Below are 20,643 nucleotides of genomic sequence, written 5' to 3'. Positions count from 1 at the left end.
TTGATGACCTTGGTGTTTCCAACCTGGCTCCTCAGCATCCCAGGTCAATGCTCTATCCACTGCATCACCACCAGTCAGGCCATTTTATATTTTTCTAAAGAAAAATCATAAGTCTACAAGAAGTTTTTTAAATGTTGCCTACACATTATTTGAGATGCTAGGCTGGGCTTCTCTGTGAACTGGTTCAAATAAAGTCTAAGTAGAAAAAAGTTAGCAGCAGGAAATTCTACTAGAATGACAAAGAAAACGGAATGATAAGGTAGAAAGCTATTAGTGAATCCTTATTCAGAAAAGATCTTAGATGGCAAGTCCAATTTGCTCCAGATAATTTATAAAGCATTTGTTACACAAATCCAATAATGGGTGTTTTACATGGAAAAAAATACAAAGAATCTCAATCATGCTTTCCCTTTTTCAAGCTCACTTCTATCCATATTTATATGCCTACATGATTTTTCATGTTTAAAGTTAGTGTAGCCTGGCTCTGGCTGGTTGGCTCAGTTGTAGAGAGTCAGCCTGGCATGTGGATGTCCTGGGTTTGATTTCCGGTCAGAGCACACAGGAGAAGTGTGTGACCATATTCTTCTCCACCCCTCCCTCTTCCCTCTTTCTGTCTCTCTTTCTCTCTCTCTCTCCCCACCCCCTCAACCAGCCATGGCTCTATTGGCTCAAACAAGTTGGCCTCTGCGCTAAGGGTGGCTCTGTGGTCTCTGCCTCAGGTGCTAAAAATAGCTTGGTTGTAGAGTAACATCCAAGATGGGCAGAACATCACCCCATAGAGGGCTTGCTGGGTGGATTCCAGTCAGGCGCATGAGAGAATCTGTCTCTCTGCCTCCCCTGCTCTCACTTAATTAAAAAAAAATTAGTGTAACCTAACGAGGTGGTGGTGCAGTAGACAGAGCATTTACCTGGGATGCTGAGGTCCCAGGTTTGAAACCCAGAGGTCACCAGCTTGAGCACAGGCTCATCTAACTTGAGTGTAGCCTCACCAGCTTGAACGCAGGCTCACCAGCTTGAGTGTGGGGTCGCCAGCTTGAGCATGGAATCATCACCATGACCCCATGGTCACTGGCTTGAGCCCAAAGGTAACTGATTTGAAGCCCAAGGTTGCTGGCTTGAGCAAGAAGTCACTGGTCCAGCTGGAGCCCCCTGGTCAAGGCATGTATGAGAAAGCAATCCATGAACAACTAAAGTGCTACAACTATGAGTTGATGCTTCTCATCTCTCTCTCGCTTCCCATCTGTCTGTCCCTGTCTGTATGTCTCCCTCTCACAAAAAAAAGAAAAAAAAATTAGTGTAGACAGTATTTTGTGCATTTCCCACACTGTTTCATGAACATCATAATGGCATTTTTAATCACTCCATATAATTACTTTGAATTAAAAATACCAAAATTACTTACTTTATTATTGAACATTCCTTTTCAAGTTTGAACTGCTATGAATAATGGCAATAAATATTTTCATGCATGTAATTTTTCCTTTACCAATAAAAAATATCATATTCCTGGAAATGAATTACTTACTTAAAGCATATAAATTATCTTGATAGCTTTTGAATTTTATTTCTAAAGAGGTTTTGCCAATATTTGCACTATCAACAAAGTATAAATGTTCCTATTTCATTATATTCTCAACAGCATTTTTAGATTTTTAGTTTTCTGCTCATTTAAGAGGTATAAAATGGTACTTATGGTTTTAATTAGTATCTCATGGTTAACCCTCTAGATTAAATATTTTCTAATAGGCTTGTTAATTAAAGCTTCCTGGGTAAAGAGTTTATTCCATGTTAGACCTCGTTGTTCTCAAGTCCTCATCCCATGGACTAGTCAGACGTGTGGGCTCTGGGGAAAGCAGCTTTGTGAAGCGACCACGTGAGTGTGACTCACTTGAAATGAGTTGTTGTTATTCCACTTATTAAACTTCAATGGATCAGAATGACTTGGACGCATTTGCTTTTTCCCAACCAGTTCTATACTTAAAATTATTATTTTTCTCTAATTTGTCCTTTTCAAAGATTCCCTTAGTCCTCCTGAAACCACTCAAAATCTAGTTTTTTGGCCCTGGCCGGTTGGCTCAGTGGTAGAGCGTCGGTCTGGCATGCGGGGAACCAGGGTTCGATTCCCGGCCAGGGCACATAGGAGAAGCGCCCATTTGCTTCTCCACCCCCCCTCCTTCCTCTCTGTCTCTCTCTTCCCTTCCCGCAGCCAAGGCTCCATTGGAGCAAAGATGGCCCGGGCGCTGGGGATGGCTCCTTGGCCTCTGCCCCAGGCGCTAGAGTGGCTCTGGTCGTGGCAGAGCGACGCCCCAAAGGGGCAGAGCATCGCCCCCTGGTGGGCAGAGCATCGCCCCTGGTGGGCAAGCGGGTGGATCCCGGTCGGGCGCAAGCGGGAGTCTGTCTGACTGTCTCTCCCCGTTTCCAGCTTCAGAAAAATACAAAAAAAAAAAAAAAAAAAAAATCTAGTTTTTTTTTTTTCACCAAGGCCTCCATTTTTTGTTTGTTTGTTTGTTTGTTTTTTTACAGGGGCAGAGAGAGAGAGTCAGAGAGAGGGATAGATAGGGACAGATAGACAAGAACGGAGAGAGATAAGAAGCATCAATCATCAGTTTTTCGTTACGACACCTTAGTTGTTCATTGATTGCCTTCTCATATGTGCCTTGACCACGGGCCTTCAGCAGACCAAGTAACCCCTTGCTCAAGCCAGCAACCTTGGGTCCAAGCTGGTGAGCTTTTTTGCTCAAGCCAGATGAGCCCGCGCTCAATCTGGCAACCTCGGGGTCTCGAACCTGGATCCTCAGCATCCCAGTCCGATGCTCTATCCACTGCACCACCACCTGGTCAGGCTAGACCTCCATTTTTTTTAGTTACAAAATTATAGTAGAGTTTCTGATACTGAGAAGGGGAGTATAGAAATGTTTCCTTTGTTTATTATTTTTAAAAAATTTTTCATTGATTTGAGAGAGAGAGAAAGAAAGAGGGGATAAAGGGGGAGAGAAAGAGAGAGAGAGAGAAGCATCACTCATTCCATTTAGTTGTGCACTCATTGATTGCTTCTCCGTACATGCCCTGAGGATCAAACCCACAACCTCCAGGATGACGCTTTATCCCCTGAGCCACCCTGCCAGAACAAAATATACTTCCTTTGTTTCATCCAGGAAGGAACAGTTTTAACTTAAAGAGAAAAAAATGATAAGCATAACCAAGCCTTACACCGCCTATTTCTCCATGTCCATAATGCTTTGTGGGAAGAGACAAAGATTGAGAATGAAGATGAAAGACTCTTCCGTGAGCCGGGATTTCTTTGTTCTGTCCCATCAGGACTCAGCCTTCTAGAAATCCCTGTCTTCAGACAGAAGTTTCCAAATCCTTTTTTTCAGTAGCTGGTAAAATTAAATCATTCTTTTCTAGAAAAGGGGAGAGGGCAGGAGGCACAAAGTAGTTTATAATGATCCATACATGGAATAAGGCCAGAAAGCTCGGAGATAAATCTGATGCCCCACCATAAATTAATCCCCTTATTAAGCATATTTGCTTGTCTTGTCTTTGTTCTATCCAGTCTTCATTTTATTTTATTTATTTATTTATTTTTTTACATAGGCAGAGATAGACAGGGACAGACAGACAGGAACGGAGAGAGAGATGAGAAGCATCAATCATTAGTTTTTCATTGCGCGTTGCGACACTTTAGTTGTTCATTGATTGCTTTCTCATATGTGCCTTGACCGCGGGCCTTCAGCAGACCGAGTAACCCCTTGCTGGAGCCAGCGACCCTGGGTCCAAGCTGATGAGCTTTTTGCTCAAGCCAGATGAGCCCGCGCTCAAGCTGGTGACCTCGGGGTCTCGAACCTGGGTCCTTCTGCATCCCAGTCCGACACTCTACCCACTGCGCCACCACCTGGTCAGGCCAGTCTTCATTTTACTAACCTTTCTGTATACAGGGTGGGACAGAATCTACAGTTGTGAGTATGCAAAACAGAGCAAAAGCTATAATCATAATTTGTATGTCTTTTTCCATAAGAAACATTGTAAACCTACTTTTGCCCACCCTGTATGTCATTTAAAATTTTTTTTATAAAAGAAGGATCTTCAAATATAGCACCTATACTCTAAGAATATAATGTACCCCTCAGGGTGCTTGCAACCTATCAGAGGGGCGTGTGGGCATAGAGTTTTAAAACAATCATTTCTGGATCTTTGGCTTTCTTTGACCTCTTTTCTAAAATTGAAACACCTGAAAACTGGCCTGAAGTATCCTTTATAGCAGTGGTCCCCAACCTTTTTTGGGCCACGGACCGGTTTAATGTCAGAAAATATTTTCACGGACCATCCCTTTAGGTTGGGATGGATAAATGTATCACGTGACTGAGACAAGCGTCAAGAGTGAGTCTTAGACGGATGTAACAGAGGGAATCTGGTCATTTTTTTATTTATTCATTTTTAGAGAGGAGAGAGAGAGGGAGAGAGAGAGGGGGAGAGAGAGAGGAGAGAGAGACAGAGAGAGAGAAGGGGGGAGGAGCTGGAAGCATCAATTCCCATATGTGCCTTGACCAGGCAAGCCCAGGATTTCGAACCGGCAACCTCAGCATTTCCAGGTCGACGCTTTATCCACTGCGCCACCACAGGTCAGGCGGAATCTGGTCATTTTTAAAAAATAAAACATCATTCAGACTTAAATATAAATAAAATGGAAATAGTGTAAGTTACTTATTCTTTCTTTGCGGATTGGTACCAAATGGCCCACGGACTGGTACCGGTTCGCGGCCCGGGGGTTGGGGACCACTGCTTTATAGCCTCTCTTCAGTGATTGCTTTGTCCTGTTTGGCAAAATAAAGGCATACCTCTCCCTCTTCCTGAATCATGTTGCCTCAGTGTATACTATCTTTCTGGATACAGAGACCGTTATAAATATTATTGTTGAGGTAGTGAATGACTTTATTTTATTTTTTTATTTTTTTATTTTTTAAGTGAGCAGAGGGGAGATAGAGAGACAGACTCCTGCATGCGCCCCAATCAGGATCTACCCTGAAACCCCTGTCTGGGGCTGATGTTCGAATAGACCAAGCTATCCTTAGTACTCTGGACCGATGCTCAAACCAATCGAGCTACTGGCTGTGAGAGGAGAAGAGACAGAGAGAAGGGAAGAGGAAGAGAAGCAGATGATTGCTTCTCATGTGTTCTTCAACTGGGGATTGAACCTGGGATATTTGCACGCTGAGCTGACGCTCTGTCCACTGAGCCAACCGGCCAGGGCGACTTTAGTTTAAGTGACACATTCTTTTCCAAACTGGGTGATTCCCTTTTTTCTTTCAACTAAATTAAAGAAAGAACCTACTTTGTTAGGTTACAAATCATTAGAAATAATTGTTGATAATCACAATGTGAATTTCAGAATATAAGATGGAATTTAGATAATTAAGTTGAATTGCAGAAACAAAATTTCTTCTAATTCCATGAACTTACTTATATTTGAACAAAATTTGTCGATATTTTCATTTATGAAAGTTAAAAAATAGGATCATGGAAATGTAAATCTAAACCACGATGAGATAGCACTTCACACCTGTTAGAATGGCTATTGTAAGAAAGACAAGAAACAGCAAGTGTTGGTGAGGATGTGGAGAAAAGGAAGCCCTTGTGCACTGTTGCCCTTGTGCACTGTTGGCAGGAATGTAAATTGTGCAGCCACTGTGCAAACAGAATGAAATTACCTCAAGGAAATTAAAAACAGAACTACCATATAATACAGCATTTCACTTCTGGGCATTTTCCAAAGAAAATGAAAACACTAACCCCCAAATATATGCACCCTCATGTTCACTGCAGCATTATCTACACAACGGCTAAGATACGGAAACAACCTAGGTGTTCATCAGTGGATGAACGGATAGAGATGTGAGGTGTGTGTGTGTGTGTGTGTGTGTGTGTGTGTGTACACACACACAATGGAATTTTTTTTTTTTTTCTGAAGCTGGAAATGGGGAGAGACAGTCAGACAGACTCCCGCGTGCGCCCGACTGGGATCCACCTGGCACGCCCACCAGGGGCGACGCTCTGCCCACCAGGGGGCGATGCTCTGCCTCTCTGGGGCGTTGCTCTGCGGCGACCAGAGCCACTCTAGCGCCTGGGGCAGAGGCCAAGGAGCCATCCCCAGTGCCCAGGCCATCTTTGCTCCAATGGAGCCTTGGCTGTGGGAGGGGAAGAGAGAGACAGAGAGGAAGGAGGGGAGGGGGGTGGAGAAGCAAATGGGCGCTTCTCCTATGTGCCCTGGCCGGGAATCGAACCCGGGTCCCCCGCGCGCCAGGCCGGGTCCCCCTCTACTGCTGAGCCAACAGGCCAGGGCCCACACAATGGAATATTAGTAAGCCATAAAAAATGAAAATCTTGCCATTTGTGACAATATGGGTGTCTTATGCTAAGCTCACTTAAGCAGTCAGAGAAAGACAAATATCATATGACCTCACTTATATGTGAAATTTAAAAACAAACAACAATAACAAAAGCCAAACTTATAGATACAGAGAACAGATTGGTGGTTGCCAGAGGCAGGAGGCAGGGGTGGACAAAGTGGTTGAAGGGAGTCAAAAAGTACAACCTTTCAGTAATAAAATAAAGTAGCTAAGTGAGTAGATCTTAAAAGTCCTCATCACAAGAAAAAAAATTTTGTTAGTCTGAATGTGACAGATGATCATTATGCTGTATACTTAAAACTAATATGTTATGTTAATTATACATCAATATGTTAATAATTATACATCAATTATGTTTATTATACATAAATAAAAATAAAAACATTTTAAAAGTAAAAATTATTAATAGAATTTATTCTAGATCTGGTTTCCTTGTAGCAATGAGTAATATTAATACACAGATACAATAAATAATTGGAGATAATATACCATTACTCCATTAAATTTTATTACATTTTTAATAAAATTTTATTCATAGTTTTATTTATTTATTTATTTTATTTATTCATTTTTAGAGAGGAGAGAGAGAGGGAGGGAGAGAGAGGAGAGAGAGACAGAGAGAGAGAAGGGGGGAGGAGCTGGAAGCATCAACTCCCATACGTGCCTTGACCAGGCAAGCCCAGGGTTTCGAACCGACGACCTCAGCATTTCCAGGTCAATGCTTTACTTTATCCACTGCGCCACCACAGGTCAGGCCTATTCATAGTTTTTTGTTTTTTTTTTTCTATTCATAGTTTTAATAAGTACTTATCAACTCTTATATGAGTTATGGTTTGCTCCATTTGTAGTAGTTAGAAAAGCTTTAAAAATTTATTGTCAATTTGCATATATATGTCCTTGCAAAGAGGTACGATAGGCTGATAAAATTCTAGGAAGGAAAGAGGATGAAAATGCAAGTTTCAAGAAAACAAGAAATGAAATAAAATTTCTGATTTAAATTTTTAAATATTTATTGATTTTAGTGAGAGAGAAAAAGAGAGAGAGAGTAACATCGATTTGTTTCTGTATGTACCCTGACCAGGAATCAAACGGGCAACCTCTGTGCTTCGGCATGATGCTCTACCAACTGAGCTATCCGGCCAGGGTTAAAATTTCTGATTTTTAAAGGGGAGATTATTTATGTATTAAAAAATGCAAAATATGGGTAGTTAGAGTCAATGAATACATTAAAAGCAGGGATATGTTTTATTTTAAATTATTAATATTTAAGCAATTTTTAATTTTTATAAAAAAAGAGATGTCTACTTAAATATATGTGAAAGAGTGCATACATTTTTTCAATTCTTTTTGCTGGTATACAAGACACATAATCCTTTTTGAGAAATAGATGGGGTACACATACATTCAAGTATAAATAAATATAGGATATCTCACGGCATCAGAAGAACCCTCAGGTAAGACCATGTACTTTCAGCTATTGTCAAGAGTGTATCTCATAGCAGGCTCAGTGCTCAGTGTACTTGAGACTCTTAGTTAAGATTTACCCTTCCCAGCCTCCGGAGGAGTTATGCTTCTGAAATGACACATATGGGATGTGCCATTTAGTTGTATTTTATTACCAAAGGAGTTCATAAATTTTCATGAGTTTCTATCCAAAGTTACACTGCATTTTTCTTAAAATAATAACTAGCTAGTTTTTACTAAATGTCTACCGTTTTCTAGACCAGCAGTTATCCTGAGAATTTTTTGTAAATATAAATTCTCAGATCTCAAGCTTATTGAATTCAAAGCTCTGGCTACAGGGTCCAGCAATCCAAGTGACTCAAATGCAAACCAAAGGAGATAATACTTAGAAACATCTGGTATGGGGTGTTGACCTTAGCAGGCATTTAATCAAACTAGCTGCTATTACTTTTTCAATATATAGTTCATTCTAGCTCCTTGAAAGACATTTTCTAGTTAATTCTATACCCTCGGAAGTAGGAGTTTTATGTGTTTAATTATTCATAGGATATAATGACTTAATGTATTTAACATCAAAGTCACTGTCTTCTACCAAAACAGATATTTTCCCTCTCGTCTCCTCATCTCTATCTACGGCAAAAATCCATATAAAAATCTCTAAGCGTTTCAGCTGGAAATATCCCCACTGATAGAATATACTGGGTACTGTCAGGTGCCCTTAAGCCTGGACATATTTCTTCAACCAGCCGCTTGAGAATGTGAAATTCTCACCATTAAAGTCACTTGACTGAATTAAGAAATTGTATTCACAAGTCTTAGGCAAAAATTTACATCTCTTTGCTGGAGACGATATTCATCAATGTAAAAGCATGTCAGCAATTCAGCAACTAGAATTCACCTGGTAGATCTAGGTGTGATTGCTGCAGCTGCTGCTGGTGGTGACAGTGACGATGACAGGCATGCGTTTCTGGAAGGTGCAGCTGAGCAAAGTCTCCAGCACCCGGGACAGGTGACAGCTGCATGTTACTTACAGAGGAGCTGTGCTTTTGCAGCCATTCTGCCTCCATAACGTAGAATAACGCCGAGAAGTATGTATCACAGGACCAAAAACGGGTCAGGGAGACTCAGCCAGCCACACCCAGAGAGGAGCAGGGACTTCCTCCCCGGCCAGGACTCCGCCACCCAATGGGCCCCGCCCCGCTTTGTCTTGCTCTGGAGAAATGCAGGTGAAAACACACTTTACCTGTGTCATAACTGGACTCGGCATCAAGCCCAATCAGTTGCCAAATCCATCTACTTTTTCTTTGGATTCCTCTCCATTCTCATGCCCACTCCTCAAGTTCTAGAACCTACTACAGAGACTCGACCGCTAATGTCAACCGGCATCCATACTTTCTGCTCATTTTGTCTTTGTAAAACACTATTTTCATCAGTTTACAATTTCGGAGGCTTTTTTCTTGAACCGTCTTAAGACAAACATAGTTAACTTCAAAGACTCCAAGAATCACTTATGTAGACGTTTAATGCAAATTCCTAAGCCCTGTTTTCTTGGCTTCCGTTTTAAGTGATTTGAGGTGGGGTCCATGGATCTGAATTTTGACCACCTCCACTCAGGTGGTAGGGATGAGGCTTTCCTGGTTTAAAAATCATGTTCTGAGAAACATTACCTGTCAGTGTATTATATCCAAACTCAGCTTGTCATTTTAGGGACTCCAAAATTTGGTTTATTGTATCCGTTCCACCCTTATCTAATAAAGAGTGAGTGTTGACAGAGCGTTGGCTATGTGTAATACGCACTGAGAAAATGAGCTTTTATGTACAGATTTCAGAGGATACAATGTTGAACACCGATGTCTAACCTAAATCAAAGCTTCCAGGAGCATGTGTATCTCAAAGTATTTTTTCCTTCGGAGGGACAGCAAACAAGAAACCAGAGGGAGGAAAGGGGACTGTGCCCCAGTGTGGCCGCCGCCGCAGGAGCCGCTTCTCCGCATAGACGACCACGAGTTTGCAATGAGACCTGGATTTGGAGGTGAGTATTATCTTTACAAAACCCTTATGTCACAATGTATTGCGCTGCCAAAATGAAGTTGAAAATATGAAGCAATTAAGACCAAAACAGGCCCTGGCCAGTTGGCTCAGTGGTAGAGCGTCGGACTGGCGTGCAGAGGTCCCGGGTTCGATTCCCGGCCAGGGCACACAGGAGAGGCGCCCATCTGCTTCTCCACCCCTCCTCCTCTCCTTCCTCTCTGTCTCTCTCTTCCCCTCCCGCAGCCAAGGCTTCATTGGAGCAAAGATGGCCCGGGCGCTGGGGATGGCTCTGTGGCCTCTGCCTCAGGCGCTAGAGTGGCTCTGGTCAACATAGCGACATCCCGGAGGGGCAGAGCATCGCCCCCTGGTGGGCAGAGCGTCGCCCCTGGTGGGCGTACCGGGTTGATCCCGGTTGGGCGCATGCGGGAGTCTGTCTGACTGTCTCTCCCCGTTTCCAGCTTCAGAAAAATACAAAAAAAAAAAAAAAAAAAAGAGAGAGAGAGAGACCAAAACACCAGTAAAGGCCTTTCATTAAAAAAAAAAAAAAAAGGAAAACAACCTGACCAGTGGTGGCTCAGTGGACTGAGCCTCGGCCTGCAATGCTGAGGGCCCAGGAGGAAGCCTGCAGGTGCCAGGTAGAGCACAGGTTCTTCGGCTTAAGTGCAGGATCATCAACAGGATCCCAAGGTCTCTGGCTAGAGCCCAGAGGTCTCTGGCTTAAGCCCAAGGTGACTGGTTTCAGCAAGGGGTCACTGGCTGGGCTTGAGCCACCTGGACAGGGCACGTATGAGAAGCAATCAATAAACAAATAAAGCAACTACGGGTTGATGCTACTTTCTCTCCTCCCCTCTTCCTTCCTGTCTCTCTCAAAAAATAAATGAAAGAAAACAAACAAACAAAAACTTTTACAATGATATTCTCTTGAATGAGAACAACTGGTAACTTATTTTGTCTTTATGTGTTTTAAACTGACCAAAAAAGATAAATATCTTTAGTAAATATTAACACTATTAACTAATCGTAACTAGTATGAGTTCAATAAATAGTGAATAGATATATTTCCTACCATACACTAACTTGTTTCAATTAACACCCGTAAATTGGATCATGTGATGATATTCATGAACTCTTATTGAATGTTCTCATAAACCGGAGCCCCTGGCTGTCATGGAAGAACCAGGATGCCAAAGGCCCGGCTCCCGTCTTTTGATCACTTTTAGCAACTAAGACTGATCTAAATGTTGGCGTGTCAGGCAATATGCGCTACCTCCTTCCACCCTTACAGTGACGCTAGAAAGTAGACACTGTCATGGTCCCTAATATTCCAGTGTAGAAACTGGGTTTAAGAGATTTGCTCAAGGCCAAGAAAAAAGCAGTGGTGGAACCAAGGTGGAATGGCAGGTAAGGAGGGTAGAAGGAGGCCCTCCCAGAGGACCATACTTGAAACAAAGTCTTTCCTCCCCTCACTTTGTTTAATCTGTGCATCTCCGAGAGGGCCCCCTTTTCCAGACATACATAGGATGCAGTGAATTCAGCTGGTTTAACAGGCTCCTCTGCCCACTGCCAAATCTACCCAGATTCTTCTGTCCTTGAGCTAAGTTTCCCACTCTCACAGTTCCTGAGTGGATACCTTTTCAGAACATTAGGGGTGCAGATAGAAGGAAAGTGAATGTGCTGGCGAGAAGGCAGGATCCTCAGCAGGGGCACAGTCTCAGCCTTTTGACAAATAAATAATATACATACTTCCAGTATTCAGGTCAGGTGGGGGACTTGATACTCACTATGTTGTGGTGAAATAAAAAAGTACATCTGGTAACAGGTTGTTATGTTGAGGGCTGTTTGTTTGTTGTTTTTTAATTTCCTGGAATCCTATGGGTTGCAATTCTAAGGGTCTGGCTTTGATTTTTTTTTTTTTTTTACATAGACAGAGAGTGAGTCAGAGAGAGGGATAGACAGGGACAGACAGACAGGAACAGAGAGAGAGATGAGAAGCATCAATCATTAGTTTTTCATTGCGCGTTGCAACACCTTAGTTGTTCATTGATTGCTTTCTCATATATGCCTTGACCGCGGGCCTTCAGCAGACCGAGTAACCCCTTGCTGGAGCCAGCGACCATGGGTCTAAGCTGGTGAGCTTTTTCTCAAACCAGATGAGCCCGCGCTCAAGCTGGCGACCTCGGGGTCTCGAACCTGGGTCCTCTGCATCCCAGTCTGACGCTCTATCCACTGTGCCACCGCCTGGTCAGGCTGGCTTGGATTTTATTAGATTAGTAACTCAAACTTTAATGAGCATCAGAATGTTGTGAGGAACTCGGAACATGCAAGTTACTGGGCCCCACCCCCCAAATTTTAATTCGCTAGATCTGGGTGGGGCCAAAATTTGCATTTGTAATAAATTTGTAGGTGCTGCTGCTGCTGCTTCTGCCGGTATTGGTCTGGGAACCATATCTGATAACTACTAAATTGGATTATCATCATCATGGTAAATCTTGGTGAGTGTGTTTTTATGAGCATTACTCACAGTTACTGAACCTAATTTAAGACTTTAGGAGCCTTGCAATTAATAAGATTTGCAGGCATGCCCATTTTTTACTTCTAAGACTATTTCTTTTGCCCTGGCCAGATAGCTTGGTTGGTTATAGCATCATCCAGAAGCACAGAGGTTGCTGGTTCGATCCCTGGTCAGGGCATATACAGGAACAGATCGTTGTTCCTGTCTCTGTCTTACCCTTCTTCTCTCACTAAAATCAATCAATAAACATAAAAAAGACTACTTCTTTCTCTTCTTTTTCTTTAGACCACTACTTCTCAAAGGTATCAGCCTTACCATAATTCTTCTAAATATGCCTGACTCAACTACCCTTCTCAGTAGATCCATTTTTTCCCCCAACCAAATTTTTCCAATAGGTGGATGATATACTCTACAGCAGAGGTCTCAAACTCGCGGCCCGCGGGCCGCATGCGGCCTGCTGAACAATTTTTTGCGGCCCGCAGACTAATCCACGAACTACAGTTTCTGGTCGTTTTGTGACACTGAAAAGTGTTGCGTAACAGTTGCCTTTTGTAGACCTAGTGCGGCCAGCCAAACGGCTGTGATCTTGCTCTGCGGCCCACATGCTGAGTTGAGTTTGAGACCCCTGCTCTACAGCTATCATGCAGATGGTCTATATACCTTGGTCTTTTATGAGTCTACAGAAAGTGACTAAAATCTTTCCTCTACCACCATTTAGTTGGTCTGAATCTTATGAAAGTCAAGTTGCCCGGTTATGGGTCTTTTCAGCCACAAGGGGCGCCAGTCTCACATGAATGGCGTGGAACTAGCATCTCTCAAGCAGCAGTCAGAAGCTCAAAATGATACCCATGCTCTCTTCAACACCGATTCACAGAGCTGCCCTAATTCCTGTCAGGTCAGGGTCCTCGATGAAGTGAGTTCCTATTCCAGAGGAAAGGGTTTTTACGGGTCTATTTTACACTGTTGAAAGACAGAAAGATTGATAGAAAAACGACTGTCTTTGAGTTTGGACGTTGAAACAAACACTTGAGAAAGGCACTGTGGCTCAAAGTGGTTCGAGGACCACAGCAGAATCGCCTGGGAGTCAGAAATGCAGAAACCCAGGCCCCGCTGCAGGATTTCTGAATAGAAATCTTCATTTTAACAAGCTCCCCCAGGTGATGTGAGTACATTTTACAATCTGAGAAACACTGTTGTAGATCTCTAGGTGCCTTCTGCTTTTATTTTAAAACATTTATGCCTTCATTCTCCTTCTCCATATCCTCCCCAATTCCCGGAAAAACTTAATATTGACCTTAAATGTCCAATTCTTTTGATGGGGAGACATGTAAAGATTTTTTAATGTGAGAATATTTTTTTAAACATTTTCCTGAGGCTACTTGCTGGGGTAATAAAAAATGCAATTAAAATGTGCTATTTAGTGGCAGGTGGCAAATCATTGCACGATGAAGAATTTTTTTGACACTCATGGACTGGGGCTAAATGGTGTCCAAATGGCCTGTGTGTTCAGCAGAAAAATTCATAAATTCAGTCGAACGTGTCAGTCCGGTAGCTCTGTGAAATATAGTCCTTAACCTTCTCTTGTCTTGGTCAGAACAACTTATACCAGTGACCCACCTCCGTGTTCTCTCACGGCTGCCTTCCTGAGGAAATGAGACTGCAGGATATAAAAGACAAGCTTTAATTTATGTTCTCTTCCCTTATACTTGTCCATGACACAAACACACGCACTCACTTCTTTCCTCTTGAGTTTAATGTAACTTCAGCGCTCTTTTGTTTTAATGTGTTTCCTAATTAGCTTTAGCATTAAAACCAGCTGCTGCAGCAGGGCTTTTTACTTTTATAAAGCATTAGGAGATTAATTGACTCATTATGTGGAAACAGGAAGATATAAATTTAGGGGAGTATTTTGTTTAACTTGGATTATAAATTGTGGCTCATTTGCCTTATTTATGTTTTCCCTACCCTTTACATCTCCGTAACTAAGGGCCTTTTTACTTTAGTCTTATAGATGATAATTACTTTGTTTCTTTGTGCTTTTTTTTTTTTTTTAATTTTCTTTATTTTTCTGAAGTGAAAAGTGGGAAGGCAGAGACAGACTCCCACATACGCCCGACTGGGATCCACCCGGCATGTCCACTAGGGGGCGATGCTCTGCCCATCTGGGGCATTGCTCTACTGCAGGGGTCCCCAAACTTTTTACACAGGGGGCCAGTTCACTGTCCCTCAGACCGTTGGAGGGCCAGACTATAAAAAAAAAACTATGAACAAGTCCCTATGCACACTGCACGTATCTTATTTTAAAGTAAAAAAACAAAACGAGAACAAATACAATATTTAAAATAAAGGACAAGTAAATTTAAATCAACAAACTGACCAGTATTTCAATGGGAACTATGCTCCTCTCACTGACCACTAATGAAAGAGGTGCCCCTTCCGGAAGTGCGGCAGGGGCCGGATAAATGGCCTCAGGGGGCCGCATGCGGCCCGTGGGCCGTAGTTTGGGGACCCCTGCTCTACTGCAACCAGAGCCATTCTAACGCCTGAGGCAGAGGCCATGGAGCATTCTCAGCACCTGAACCAACTTTGCTCCAATAGAGCCCTGGCTGCGGGAGGGGAAGAGAGAGATAGAGAGAAAGAAGAGGGCGAAGGGTGGAGAAGCAGATGGGCACTTCACCTGTGTGCCCTGGCCGGGAATTGAACCTGGGACATCCACATGCTGGATGGATGCTCTACCAGTGAGCCAACTGGCCAGGGCTCTTTGTTTCTTTAAAGTGAAATCAACTCAGCATCTAGATACTGGCTACGCAGTCAAGACAGAAGTGAAAGCTGTAAAAGCCACTTGTATAGTCAAACAGGAGGACTAGATGGGGAGCCTGGAGGATCTCACAATAGTGAGCCTTACTCAGCTTTAGATTTAGGCCAGGTCTCTAGCTTCTCTGAGCATGAGTTTCCTCATATGTCATACGGAGCTAAAATCAGTTTTACCTAGCTAATTAGCAAATGGCTGTAATACAAATATGAGGTAATATAAATATATTACATAATGTATTTAAAATATATTTACAAATAAGATGTGTAACTTTCACTTAACTTTCCTATCCCAATGTGCATACAAACCAGACTGATATATTTCAAAAGGACTGTAAATGTGTGTGTCACTACATAGTTAAAGATCCTGGGAATCAACACCATAATCATAATGGTTAATATTTATTTAATTTTTATTATATTCCAATGTTTCTGTATATAGACCTAATAGTACTTATGAAATAGTTACTATTAATGTTGCGTGTATTGCTGATTCTATGGCTAGTAGCCACGGCCACCATCACAGCCACCTGGTCCATGCAGGTTTGCATTTGATTCGGACAAACAGTAATGAAACAATGGAGCCAAGAACTGGTGGGCCATTACCTTTAATCTTAGCTCGCACCTGGCGGGCAAGAAATACACACAGTGGGAAAACACTTCCCTTTCCATTCAGGGCTCCCAAAGCCACTGAGTCATCCGAGTATTTCTAGAATCTAAGGCCCCACCAGCCTTATTCTCCTCTGTTTCCCATCTCCTTCTCTGCACAAACTCTGCACAAACTGGCTTCTCCTTCAGCACTCTTCCATCGTGGCTGCCTCTCCTCTGCGATGCTGATGGCAGAATCTGAGTGAAAGCCTCCTGTCTGACTCATTTTATAGTGTAGAAATTAAAGCCTTTAAGCCAATATATAAATAAGAAAGCCTCTGATACAAAGCCACTTATCTGAAGCATAAATGGGATTCCTTATAAGAGTGTACCACCCCACATCATGCAACAGTCAAGGGTGTGGGGAAACTCTGTTTTGTGAATATCTTAGTATTCAAATGGTGGGAAAGGCTTAGTCTTAAAACCAAGCCTTGCCTGACCAGGCGGTGGCGCAGTGGATAGAGCGTCGGACTGGGATGCGGAGGACCCAGGTTCGAGACCCCGAGGTCGCCAGCTTGAGCATGGGCTCATCTGGTTTGAGCAAAGCTCACCAGCTTAGACCCAAGGTTGCTGGCTTCAGCAAGGGGTTACTTGGTCTGCTGAAGGCCTGCAGTCAAGGCACATATGAGAAAGAAATCAATGAACAACTAAGGTGTTGCAACGAAAAACTGATGATTGATGCTTCTCATCTCTCTCCGTCCCTGTCTATCCCTCTCTCTGACTTTCTGTCTCTGTATAAAAACAAAACAAAACAAAAAACCCCCACCAAGCCTTAGGCTATAAGGACCTTGCCAGCCTACAGCCTGTCTCCCACACCCAATGCAAACTATAAGTGAGCAAGCATATATATTATATTTACAAACTTATTTGACTAACACTGATCCAATTGATAATGAATAAGTTGGTTGTAAAGATATTTGGATGGAATAGACTAAGGACACAACATGAATTCTTTGTTTTAGTCTAACAGCAACCCTATAAGGTAGGTACATTTTATTTATTTCCCTGTTTTACAGAGGAATAATGTTGGTTTCTCACCTGTTTAATACTAAGATCTCTGACCTGTGGTGGCGTAGTGGAATAAAGTGTCGACCTGGAACACTGAGGTTGCCAGTTCGAAACCTTGGGCTTGCCTGGTCAAGGCACATATGGGAATTGATGCTTCCTGCTCCTCCCCCTTCTCTCTCTCTCTCTCTCTCTAAAAATCAATAAATAAAATATTAAAAAGAAATACTAAGATCTTTAAAAAAATAAGCTTTTCCCCACACCCTTGACTGCTGCATGATAGGGGATAGTACAGTACACTCTCATGAGGAATCCCATTATGCCTCAGATAAGTGACATTGTATCAGAGACTTCCTTGTTTGTTTATTGGATTAAAGGTTTTGATTTCTACCCTATAAAATAGGTCTGAGGAGCCCATGCTGGAGGAAAGCAGAGAAAGGCCATATGGAGGAGAGAAGCAGCCAAGATGGCAAAGTCCTGAAAAAGAAGCCAGTTTGTGCAGAAAGAAGGAGTTGGGGAACAGAGGTTGTATGGTCAGTAGCCATGGCCACCAACACAGCACCTGGTCCGTGCAGGTTCACATTTGATTCGGACAGACGGTAATGAAACAACAGAGCCAAGAACTGGTGGGCCATTAGCTTTAATTCTAGCTTGCATCCAGTGGGCAAGAAATACACACAGTGGGAAAACACTTCCCTTTCCATTCAGGGCTTCCAAAGCCACTGACTTATCTGAGTTTCCTAGGATCAAAGTTTTCTACCTCACCAGCCTTATTCACCTCTGTTCCCCATCTCCTCTCTGCACAAACTGCACAAACTGGCTTCTCGTTCAGCGCTCCGCCATCTTGGCTGCCTCTCCTCTCCTCCATGTGGCCTTTTTCTGCCCTGCTCCAGCATGGGCTCCTCTGCCCCCATTTTATAATATAGAAATCAAAACCTTTAATCCAATATACAAACAAGGAAGTCTCTGACACAATGTCAGTTATCTGAGGCATAATGGGGTTCCTCATGAGAGTGCACCCCGCCCCCCACCATGAAATAGTCAAGGGTGTGGGGAAAAGCTTAGGTTTAAAATTATGCCTTAGGCTATAAGGATCCTGCCTGCTTGCAGCCTGTCCCTCACACCCAAAGCAAACCACAAGTGAGCAAACATATATATCATATATACAAACTCATTTGACCAACAGAGGTTGTTGGGCAGATAAAATATATTATGCTCACTTTGTTAAAGATGGTGCTGCCCACATGGAAGCCATTGCCAGGTGATATTAATGTGTATTGGGGGCGGGCTGTGGGCAGGCAGGATCCTTGTGGCCTGGGGCTTGGTTTTAGGACAGCCTTTCCCACCCTTTTTGATGTAGGGTTGTGCAATCCCATCATGCCTCAGATAAGTGATTTTGCATTAGAGACTTCCCTATTTTGTATATTGGATTAAAAAGGTTTTGGTTTCTACACTATAAAGTGAGGCAGACTGGAGCTTGCTCTCTCTTGGTTCCTGAGATTAGCATTAGAGAGCAGAGCAGAGAGAGGTTATGTGGAGCAGGCCAGGAGAAGCAGCCAAGATGGCGGAGCGTTGAAGAAGAAGCCAGTTGGTACAGAGTTTGTGTAGAGAGGAGATGGGGAACAGAGGTGAATAAGTCTGGTGGGCTAGAAACCTTTGATTCTAGGAAACTTGGATAAGTCAGTAGTTTTGTGAGCACTGAATGAGTGGGTTTTGGAGCCCAGTGTGTGTTTTTACTTGCCTGCCAGGTGCAAGCTAGGATTAAAGATATGGCCCACCAGTTCTTGGCTTCGTTGTTTCATTACCATCTGTCTGAATCCAATGCGAACCTGCATGTGAATGGCCACAATGGCGGCTCCTGGCCTTACAGAGGTGAATAAGGCTGGTGAGGTAGAAATCTTTTTTCCTAGAAAACTTGGATAAATCAGTGGCTTTGGGAGCCCTGCATGGAAAGGGAAGTGTTTTCCCACTGTGTGTATTTCTTGCCTGCTGGGTGCAAGTTAGGATTAAAGCTAATGGCCCACGAGTTCTTGACTTCGTTGTTTCATTACCATCTGTCTGAATCAAATTCAAACCTGCACAGGCCAGGCAGCTGTGATGGTGGCCGTGGCTACTGGCTTTACAAACAAAGTGAGCATTTATGCAATTTGCAGAAGTTTGGCTTTTACTCAGTTTATATGGTGTAGGGAAAACAGCTGTGGTTAGGCTTGCTCGCTTGTTTTCCAGTGGCAAGCACATTGCATGATTAGTGCATGAGCATGTGTCAGAGAGCCATGTATGTATGTATGTAGCCTATATAAGGCTACAGGTACTTTTCCTAGAGAGGGATCACTTGCCTGCCACTGCCAGGGGTGGTTTTCCTGATTACTGGTCTGTTGATGTGAGAAGCGGTTTTCCCCTGCCTGTTTGTTCACCCACCTCTGCAAGAATTCAATAAACACCTGACCGGGCAATGGCACAGTGGATAGAGCATTGGACTGGGATGCAGAGGACCCAGGTTCAAGACCCCGAGGTCACCAGCTTGAGCGCGGGCTCATCTGGTTTAAGCAAAAGCTCACCAGCGTGGACCCAAGGTTGCTGGCTCGAGCAAGGGGTTACTCGGTCTGCTGCAGCCCCATGGTCAAGGCACATATGAGAAAGCAATAAATGAACAACTAAGGTGTCACAATGCACAACAAAAAACTAATGATTGATGCTTCTCATCTCTCTCTGTTCCTCTCTGTCTGTCTCTATCTATCCCTCTCTCTAACTCTCTCTCTGTCACTGTAAAAAAAAAAAATTCAATAAATAGGAATGGCCCGATGCCTTTCTACTCTGTGGTATGCCTGAATCCAACATGGACCTGCTTAGACTAGACCACCAGCATTACAATGGCTAGAAATTCCACTACTTTTAACTGATGTACTTGATTGTCACCTTCTCTCTGGGACTCAGCATTTCACCTGTAAAAAGAATGAGCTTTAGAGAATTTATCCTGCTCCAAATTTCTATGATTCTTATGGGTCAAATAAGTTTGCAAATATGATGTATATGTTTGCTCTCTTATAGTTTGCATTGGGTGTGGGGGACAGGCTATAAGCAGGCAGGTTCCTTATAGTCTAAGGCAGGGGTCCCCAAACTTTTTATACAGGGGGCCAGTTCACTGTCCCTCAGACTGTCAGAGGGCTGGACTATAAAAAAAAACTATGAACAAATCCCTATGTGCAGTGTGCATATCTTATTTTAAAGTAAAAAAACAAAACGGGAACAAATACAATATTTAAAATAAAGAACAAGTAAATTTAAATCAACAAACTGACCAGTATTTCAATGGGAACTATGGGCCTGCTTTTGGCTAATGAGATGGTCAATGTCCGGTTCCATATTTGTCACTGCTAGCCGTAACAAGTGATATGACGTGCTTCCGGAGCCGTGACGTGTGCGTCCCACGTCACTGGAAGTAGTACTGTACGTAAGTGCCGCCACGCTTTGCTGCGCCGCCACATCTTGTGCTCCTCTCACCGACCACCAATGAAAGAGGTGCCCCTTCTGGAAGTGCAGCGGGGGCCAGATAAATGGCCTCAGGGGGCCGCATGTGGCCCGCGGGCCGTAGTTTGGGGACCCCTGGTCTAAGGCTTAGTTTTAAGACTAAGCTTTTCCCACCGTTTTAATACTAAGATCTTCTTAACACTAAGCTTTTCCCCACACCTTTGACTGTTGCATGATGTGGGGTGGTGCACTCTCATGTGGAATCCCATTTATGCCTCAGATAAGTGGCTTTGTATC

General features: G+C 43.1%; 1 protein-coding gene across 2 annotated transcripts in view; it reads left to right on the top strand.

Moving 5' to 3' along the window:
- Positions 1-20,643, top strand: part of GABRR3 (gamma-aminobutyric acid type A receptor subunit rho3) — a 74,820-nt gene that overhangs the window by 6,351 nt on the left and 47,826 nt on the right. The window contains exon 2 of one of the 2 annotated variants that reach the window (XM_066347197.1): positions 9,791-9,903. In XM_066347197.1, coding sequence (XP_066203294.1) covers positions 9,791-9,903 — 113 coding nt within the window. Of the gene's footprint in view, positions 1-9,784; positions 9,904-20,643 lie in introns of both variants that reach the window. The other variant, XM_066347196.1, reaches the window with a different exon arrangement.

The sequence above is a fragment of the Saccopteryx leptura genome, chromosome 8, assembly GCF_036850995.1.
Source record: "Saccopteryx leptura isolate mSacLep1 chromosome 8, mSacLep1_pri_phased_curated, whole genome shotgun sequence".
In the NCBI taxonomy this organism is placed as follows: Eukaryota; Metazoa; Chordata; class Mammalia; order Chiroptera; family Emballonuridae; genus Saccopteryx; species Saccopteryx leptura.
This window is presented reverse-complemented; position numbering and strand designations above follow the sequence as displayed.